At 44.9% G+C, this 9,122-nt stretch overlaps 1 protein-coding gene across 1 annotated transcript in view; it reads right to left on the reverse strand.

The window, feature by feature from the left end:
* Positions 1-9,122, reverse strand: part of LOC105502333 (pyridoxal-dependent decarboxylase domain-containing protein 1-like) — a 41,339-nt gene that overhangs the window by 4,448 nt on the left and 27,769 nt on the right. Inside the window, 5 exon segments of the mRNA XM_011928745.1 lie at positions 2,284-2,334; positions 5,717-5,842; positions 7,279-7,380; positions 7,533-7,581; positions 8,479-8,606. Of these exon segments, the coding sequence (XP_011784135.1) occupies positions 2,284-2,334; positions 5,717-5,842; positions 7,279-7,380; positions 7,533-7,581; positions 8,479-8,606 (456 nt within the window).

Genomic DNA, 9,122 nt, shown 5'->3' on the forward strand with positions numbered 1-9,122 from the left:
GGCTAGTTTTTTGTATTTTTTAGTACAGACGGGGTTTCACTGTGTTAGCCAGGATGGTCTCGATCTCCTGACCTCGTGATCCACCCGTCTTGGCCTCCCAAAGTGCTGGGATTACAGGCTTGAGCCACCGCGCCCGGCTACAAAGCTTCTATAGGAAAGACAAACAGATCTGATTTCAGATAGTAATAAGAGTGATGAAGACGACTCAAGGGATGGAGTGACATCTGATGGTGGGAGGGTATCATAGGGTGGTCAGGAAAGGCCTTTCTGAAGAGGTGAGATCTGAATTAAGATCTGAAAGGTAAGAAACCAGTCATTAGAAGACTTGGGGCTGGGGAGGCTGGGCACGGCTCACGCCTGTAATCCTAGGACTTTGGGAGGCTGAGGCGGGAGGATCATGGGGTCAGGAGTTCAAGACCAGCCTGGCCAACATGGTGAAACCCCGTCTCTACTAAAAATACAGAAATTAGTGGGCATGGTGGTGCATGCCCGTAATTCCGGCTACTTGGGAGGCTGAGGCAGGAGAACTGCTTGAACAGGGAGCCAGGAGGCGGGGGTTGCAGTGAGCCGAGATCGTGCCACTGCACTCCAGCCTGGGCTACAGAGCAAGACTCCATCACAAAAAAAATAAAAAGAATTTGGGGGTAAGGGGGCGGGAAATGGTGTTTCCAGGCAGAGAGAAGAGCATGTACAAAGGAGACTGTTGGGAGGGTTAAATGAAATAACGCATGTAAGGTACTTAATACCACGCATGCATTTCACAAGCAGCAGCTGGGACGGTGGTGATGACAGTGATGACGATGATGACAACGATGACTCACAGGCCCTAACACCTCATGGTGTTAGCCAATTATTGTATCCTCTACCGAGAAAACAGCCACTGGAAGAAGGGACAGAGCAGGCTTTCTGCCTGGGCCAGTGTGGCCTACAGAGATGCTCCAACACAACTGGTGATTAGCACCACTGGGTCCCCCGATTTGAGCATGAGGGAGCAGCAATGACTGAGGAAAAGCTGAGTGCGCTCGGCATGGCAGGGGCAGGAAGGCAAACAGGCCCAGCACTGCCTGGATTCCTAACAGCTTGCTCAAGCGAGGCCATAATTTGCTTCTCTGCAATCAGAGGAGTCCAACCAACATACTTTCATTTGACAGTGGAGCTCGCAGGCCTGGAAAGAAAATGACTCAATGTCACAGGGTCACCCTGTGGCACTGCTCAGAGTAGGGCCCAGGCCTCTGAACTTAGATTCATCCCTTCTGCTTTTCCAGTGGTCCACTTCCTCGTCCAAGGCTAGAACCCCCAACCGAGTTAGAACTTGGGTCAACTGGCTCCAGACTCCCACTCAGAAGGCAGGGTAGACACACCCCCTTCAACAAAACCATGCATTTTTTTCCTCCTTGAGACAGGGTCTGTCACCCAGGCTGGCGTGCAGTGGCACAATCTCAGCTCACTGCAACCTCTGCCTCCCGGGTTCAAGCAATTCTTTCACCTCAGCCTCCCCAGTAGCTGGGACTACAGGTGTGTGCCACCACGCTCGGCTACTTTTTGTATTTAAACCAAACCATGTTCTAAAAGAAAAATAAACTCTACTGACTTGAACCCCAAATACGCTCAAATGTTAGTTGTAAACTTAAGCATACCTTGCAGAATTGTCAAAGAAACACTCAGTGAACCTATTTAAATCAGAATTTGACATATATTTCCTGAAGTTCTAAAATACAGTGAAGCAAAACACAAAAACAATCAAACCTGAACTGATCCTCTTTCTCTCCTAAATCCTTATTTCCTTGTCTAGTTCTGCCTAGGGAGCAACCTCTGTTGGATTCACTTCAGGAAGGTATCAGAAGACAAGAGCAGGGCCACTTCCTTTTCCCTTTCTCCCTCTTCTTGCAAATGAAAACTGATGGCAGAAGGTTTCAGAAAGAGAAGCCCAAAGCATTCTGAGGCACACAGTGAGTTTTCATTTTGGGAAGATGAGTGTGCCCAAGGCCTTGGGCAGCTGAAGTCAATCAATGGTGTTTATCTTTGTGCAATTCTGAACTTTAACACAACAAATGAAGTCTATGAAAAGCACCGTAGGAATTAAACATTGTATGTCAAATTTCTTCGCTTCAGGCTCACTGTATAAATATAGGCAGTTTATTGTTGTTGTTGTATGTTTTTACCGGAGCTGACACAATTCCACTGAAATGTGGAGAAAATCATTCTAAAGTTCTAAAATCATTCTAAGTTGCCGAAGTTTAAAAAAAGTTACGTTTTCAAAACATATGAAATTATATACTATACCAAGATTTTGATGTAATTCACTTTCTTCAAATTTTCCTGCAACCGTTGACTCTGCAAATGACAAAAAATAGCACGTGTGATTAGACAGACACGGGATATGAAGAAGTGGTTTTCACCAGGGGCTGCTGAGGTCTGTGAACATGGATGTCAGGCAAAGTCACCTGCGACTTGGTGGTTTCTAAGTTCAGCCACCCATTTTTGTATTTCAGCATCTGTAAATATTCACCAATCTTTCATTTAAAAGTTACATTAGTAATTCAAGAAAAGCAGTTTCTAATAAGACACAGAAATCTGTAGTATTTGCAGTGTAAGTCTTTCATTCAAAAGCTACTGAGTATAAACACTGGGGGAGACCAATGACAAATGAGAGGACGCAGCGCACTCAAGAGCTGGTGATAAGAGCATGATGCTGCCACCTGTAGGACCATGGGTAAGTCACTTCATCTGCCAGTCACCAGCTATTTAACCTGTGCTTCAGTTCCCTCAATTATAAAATGGGGAGGACAGTATGTATCTCGTGTAGCTGTAAAGATTAAATGAGTTGATATGCAATACAACAAGTGCTTAGGAACGCGGTCTAGAATGTAGTGTCACTAGACTAACATCTCAATCCCAGGTCCCTCATCACTAATCGTATCTCATCACTAATCGTATCTAACTCATGGGATTGGAGTACATTAATTAAACAGATACTCACTGAGTACTGGACAGTAGAAAGCCCCTCAAGAAATTCCTTTTTTTCTTCAAGAAAATTAATTCTGAATACACTGTCATGAGTGGAACTTACATTCTAGTGAAGCTGCAGGATCAAATGAGATGATGCATGAAAGTACTTCGTGGTGCCTGACACTGAGGTGTCAATAACTACTGAAGAAGAGAAACAAGAGAAGGAAGAGGAGGATGAAGAGGCGAATGCTGATTTGCGCGCTCAGGAAATGTACCCTCCACTGTGGACTATAAGGCATGGCTATATACAGATGACCATGTCTGCCAAATGTCCATACAGTTTAACACATGCATTTAGCCTGTGAGTCGGCAGCAGGACAGCATTCAAATCCTCAGAAGCATACGGTTCTGCCTGCGGGAAGATGCCAGAGCTGTGCTGACCTCAAGGGTTTGGTAGTTAATGGCATCATTCTGCACTCCATAGCCAAGGGGAATTGAAAAAATCTCCGAGTACCTAAACCGTCTCTAAATTAAGTTATTAAGGCTTCTCTTTCCTAAGAACCACATCTCAAGAAGTCAGCTAACGGCACAGTGAGACACTTTTCAAAAAATGCACCACTTTTGTAAACATAATAAGCATCAATCTTTTGTCTTTTTTTTTTGAGACAGGGTCCTACTCTGTCGCCTAGGCTGGAGTGGAGTAGTGCAGTAGTGCTATTTGGGCTCACTGCAACCTTGACCTCCTGGGCTCAAGTGATCTTCCCACCTCAGCCTCCTGAGTAGCTGGGATCACAGGTTTGCACCAATACAGCTGGCTAATTTTTGTATTTTTTGTAGAGACAAGATTTCGCCATGTTGCCCAGGCCGGTCTTGAACTCTAGGGATTCAGTGATCCACCTGCCTGGGCCTCCCAAAGTGCTGGGATTAGAGGCATGAGCCACCGCACCCAGCCCAGAGCATAAATCTTAAAACTATTGAACTATCCTAACATATGATGAATAAATGGACTACTACTAGAGCACTATGAAAATACTTGTTTTTCGTGTGTGTGTGTGCGTGTGTTTTGTAGATGGAGTCACCCAGCCTGAAGTGCAGTGGCACTACCTTGGCTAACTGCAACCTCCACCTCCCAAGTTCGAGCAATTCTCCCTGCCTCAGCCTCCTGAGGAGCTGGGACTACAGGCACCTACCACCATGCCTGGCTAATTTTTGTATATTTAGTAGAGACGGGGGGGTCTCACCATGTTGGCCAGGCCAGTCTCAAACTCCTGACCTCAGGTGATCTGACCACCTCAGCCTCACAAAGTGCTGGGATTATAGGTGTGAGCCACCGCACCCGGCCACCTATTTTTCTTAAATATAGAAATGATACTTGAGGAAGTGCCAACTCCCCAAGAATATATTTAAAACAAAGATTTCAACCCACGTGCATAATTCACTACATGAACAGACACTACAGAAAGAGCTCTACCTGTATTCATTCCTTGAGCCATCCTGGCAATCCTGTGTCATGTATTTCACAGGTAAGAAAATGGAGGTGACGCACTTCTGAGCTTAGGTAGGGCTCAGCTCTAACCCTGAGTAAATATGACCTTGGTTTTTTTCTTTTTTTTTTTTGAGACGGAGTCTTGCTCTGTCGCCCAGGCTGGAGTGCAGTGGCGCGATCTCGGCTCACTACAAGTTCCACCTCCTGGGTTCATGCCGTTCTCCTGCCTCAGCCTCCAGAGCAGCTGGGACTACAGGCGCCTGCCACGGCACACGGCTAATTTTTTGTATTTTTAGTAGAGACGGGGTTTTCACCATGTTAGCCAGGATGGTCTTGATCTCCTGACCTCGTGATCCACCCGCTTCAGCCTCCCAAAGTGCTGGGATTACAGGCGTGAGCCACCGCGCCCGGCCTGTTTTTTTTGCTTTCTAAATGCTATGATCTGAATATTTATGTCCCCACAAAATTCCTTTGTTGAAACCTAATCCCAAATGAGCTGAGGCATTTGGAAGGTGATTAGGGCATGAGGATGGAACCCTCATGAACAGGATTAGTGACCTTCTGAAAGAGGATCAAGGGACTGTTTTCACCCCTTCTGCCATGTGAGGCCACATGCAAGGCACTATCTATGAGGAACGGGCCCTCACCAGACACGGAATCTCCTGGCACCTTGATCTGAGACTTCTCACGTCCAGAACTGTAAGCAATAAATGTCTGTTGTTTATAAGTTACCCAGTCTAAGGTATTTTGTTATAGAAGATTGGTCTAAAACACTGAAACATAGCATAATTATGTATTTTTCACAATTAGAACACACCTAAAATGGAGAGAGAATTAGAATCGTCCCCAAGAGCCCTGCAATTTGGGAACCCAAGCCAGCTGGTTTTCAAAATATCCATGCCCTCCATAACCACCCTGTAACCTTCCCATTCCTTTGCCGTAGTCAGTCAATTAAGGAGAACATTCGCTCCGCACCCCTCCACCTTTTGCACCCTTCTCCACCCCTTAGAAGTCATCTGTGACTTCTTTTCTGATCCCATGCTGACGGTGGTGTTCCTTTTCATCTGATTTCATCGGCACACAAATGCTGGGACAGACAACCCAGCACTTTCTCCCAGAACTTTGAACAAGAAAGATTTACACGCAGGGCAGTTAGTCACTGGCTCACAAGACAGTCAATCCAGACAACAGCATTCTGGATGGAAGGTACAGAAATGAGACGTTTTTCTGTCTCTGCTGTGGCCGAAGAGTCTTTCATTTAAATGTCAGGCTTCCACTCACCAGCTGACAGGCATGCTTGATCCTCTCCACAATCCCATCAAGTCCCAGGTATTGTAAAGACAACCACAGGGGCAGGGCGCGCAGTTTGTCTGCGGGCTTATTTGATGTAAGACCAGCAACTAAAGTCTAAAAAAGCCAAAAGAGGTTTATTAATCAAAGCCACTGCAATCTCATAATAGAACTAACCAGCTACCATTTGCTACCACTTAGTATGGGCTAGATGCCATACTAGTCACTTGGCTTACATTTTCCATTTGATCTTTCAACAACTCTAAGAGCTAAGTATTCTAGGTAACTTCACTGAGAGACCTCGGTTTGTCCAAGGGTTCACAGCTCAGGAGTGGCAAAGCCAGGAAAAGCCAGTAGAAAACCCAGATGGGTCACATCCCAGAACCTAGGAGACTCCCCACTTCGAAGGTAGCTCTGAGCATCCTCAAACACCTGGCCATTATTAGCTGAGCAAGACAGCAGACAGTGTTTTAGTAGAAATCACTTAAACCTTATTTTGCATGCTGACCTATATTATCAAGAGCCACACTATTTTTTTTTTTTTCCTTTTTTGTGACAGTATTTTGTTTTCACTCTGTTGCCCAGGCTGGAGTGCAGTGGTGTGATCATAGCTCACTGCAGCCTTGATCTCCAGGGCTCAACCACCCCTCCCACATTAGACTCCTGAGTAGCTGGGACTACAGCCTCACACCACCATGCCTAGCTAATTCTTTAGTATTTTCCTATAGAGATAGGGTTTCGCCGTGTTGCCCAGGCTGGTCTCAAATTCCTGGGCTCAAACGATCTGCCTGCCTCAGCCTCCCAAAGTGCTGGCATGAGCCACAACGCCTGGCCCACAACTACAATGAAAAAAAAAAAAAAATTTGGTTGGGTGCAGTGGTTCACACCTGTAATCCCAGCACTTTGGGAGGCTGAGGCAGGCAGATCACCTGAGATCCGGAGTCCAAGACCAGCTTGACCAACATGGTAAAATCCTATCTCTACTAAAAATACAAAATAAGCCAGAAGTGGTGGCACATGCCTGTAATCCCAGCTACTTGGGAGGGTGAGGCAAGAGAATGACTTGAACCCAGGAGGTGGAGGTTGCAGTGAGCCAAGATCATCTCACCATTACACTCCAGCCTGGGTGACAGAGCGAGACTCCGTATCAAAAACAAAACAAAACAAAACAAAACAAAAACACAGTTACAACCTATTGGACAATGTGGATCAGGAGGCTTAAAATTCCCCCACTCAGTCATTCCACATCTGGGAAGCTATTCTAAGGAAATAATTAGAAACACAGAAAGATGTTCACTGCTTCATTATTTCAGTAACAAAATGTGAAAACATCCTGTAAGTTCATAAATGGAGAATAATTACATTGTGACAGAATATTAGGCCATCATAAAATGTCACTAAAAAAAGTCTCACAAGTTACTCTTTAAAAAAATGAAATAGAAGTAAAATTATGGGTATTTTTCACTTTTTCTTGTATTTTTCTGTATTTTGTCCCCAAAGCCAGTAATGTGTATTAGCCACATCCACTCCCTCCCCAGGGTGGGGAAACTGACCAAGGCAGGGTCATCGTGTTTATACAGTGTCACTGCAGGAACAGCTGGCAAACCCAGCCACGGGCCAGGAGTCATCGTCATGCTATCGCATTTGGTTGCAGCCTACCAAAACAAGAACAACTCTTCATCAGATGATCAGAATACACAAACCCAACACCCTCCTCCATTCATAAAAACTGTGAAGAGCTATGAGGGACTGAGTGATTTTAAATTCCTTCTTAAAAACACTAATATTCAGTAAATCAACAACATACCAGCACTGATGAGGAGACATAACCCAGAGCCAAAGTTGCCAGATTCACACTGGAAGAAAAAACACCAGCCTAAGAACTAATTAATGTTGCTTATTCACTATGTACTTAAAAAAAATAAAGGTTGTGCTGTTGCAAGTTGACACTTAAGTATCTTTTTAATGTGTTATTAGCTTTTATAACAGCAACAGAAGATGTGCTTTACACAAATGAAGGAAAATCCTGAAAACGCACTTTAATAAAAATGTGTCTCAGGAACTAACCCTGCTCATTTAGCATAATGGGAGTATTATTCTCTTTCATGGATCTCATTTTCCAGTTATCACTCTTTACTTAGGGATCAAAAAAACCTCCCTGTATGATGTGGTGGATATGGGCTACTCTGGCTGCCCACATCGGTTCCCCCTGCTTCTCTTAATGGCCCTCCAACAGCCTTCTGGGGCGCCACCCCCATTTCCTCCAGCAGAACATGAGCTTTGTGGGGAGGAGACACCACTATCTGCTCCAGAGGAGGGCAAAGAACCTGAACTATCAGAGGATTACTTCTCGCTGGCCACAGTGGCTGGTTCAATATGAGACTTGTTAGGACTTCCAGCTGACCACGAAGCTGGAAAGAAGGCTGGAGTTTCTGCAACTACTTTGCACTGTAACAGGAAGATCTGTCCACAGAGAGAGGAAACCAAGCCCAGTGCCTGTAACTGGGGAGCAGAGGTGGGAGTAAGACACTGAATCCTGGCCGACATAGTGCCTGAGGCAGTCCTAGCACTGCTCTTCATAGTTACGTGAGCCAATAAGATCTCTTTCGGCTCAAGCCAATTTGGGTTATTTTGTGATCTGTGACCCAAAGAGCCCTTCGTGATAAATGTCACCAAAATGAGAGCCTGGATATCCAGTCCTCATGAGGACTCTGCAGGCCCGAATGGAGCCACCAGTCTGACCGTCAGCTTACCCCTCCACATGAAGCCATATGCCGTACTGCTCACAGAGTTCTTTCAATCTCCCAATCTTGTCTGTGTGTCCTACTGCTGCAGTTCCTAGGATAAAACAAACCAGGGCATTAAAAGGAACAAAGGTTTTCTAAGGCTTTATACCTTAAGCACTTTTATACACACTATCACCCGAGGAGGGAAGTGACTTCTTATATCCCTATTTTATTGAGATTTTCTTTGTGGAAGGACTTAAAATCAGTGTTTGCAAGTTGATTTATTACAAGCTTTGAAGAGCATGTAAACTCTATTACATGTATCTAATTGTGTTATTAAAATCTTTTATATACTTATTTTCTATCTACTTGACCTACTGCCTCATGAGAAATATATTCAAATCTCCCACCAAGACTGTGGTTTGTCAACATATACGTGTGTTCTATCAGACTTTTCCTTTAGCTTTCCTTTATATATTTTAAGGTTATGTTCACAAGCACTCATAACTGTTATTTCTTTTTTTTTGAGACGGAGTCTCACTGTCCCCAGGATGGAGTGGCATGATCTCAGCTCTGCAGCCTCCACCTCCCAGGTTCAAGTGATTCTCCTTGCCTCAGCCTCCCAAGTAGCTGGGATTACAGGCACCCGCCACCACGCCCGGCTTATTTTT

Source organism: Colobus angolensis, unplaced genomic scaffold (genome assembly GCF_000951035.1).
Source record: "Colobus angolensis palliatus isolate OR3802 unplaced genomic scaffold, Cang.pa_1.0 Scaffold792, whole genome shotgun sequence".
In the NCBI taxonomy this organism is placed as follows: Eukaryota; Metazoa; Chordata; class Mammalia; order Primates; family Cercopithecidae; genus Colobus; species Colobus angolensis.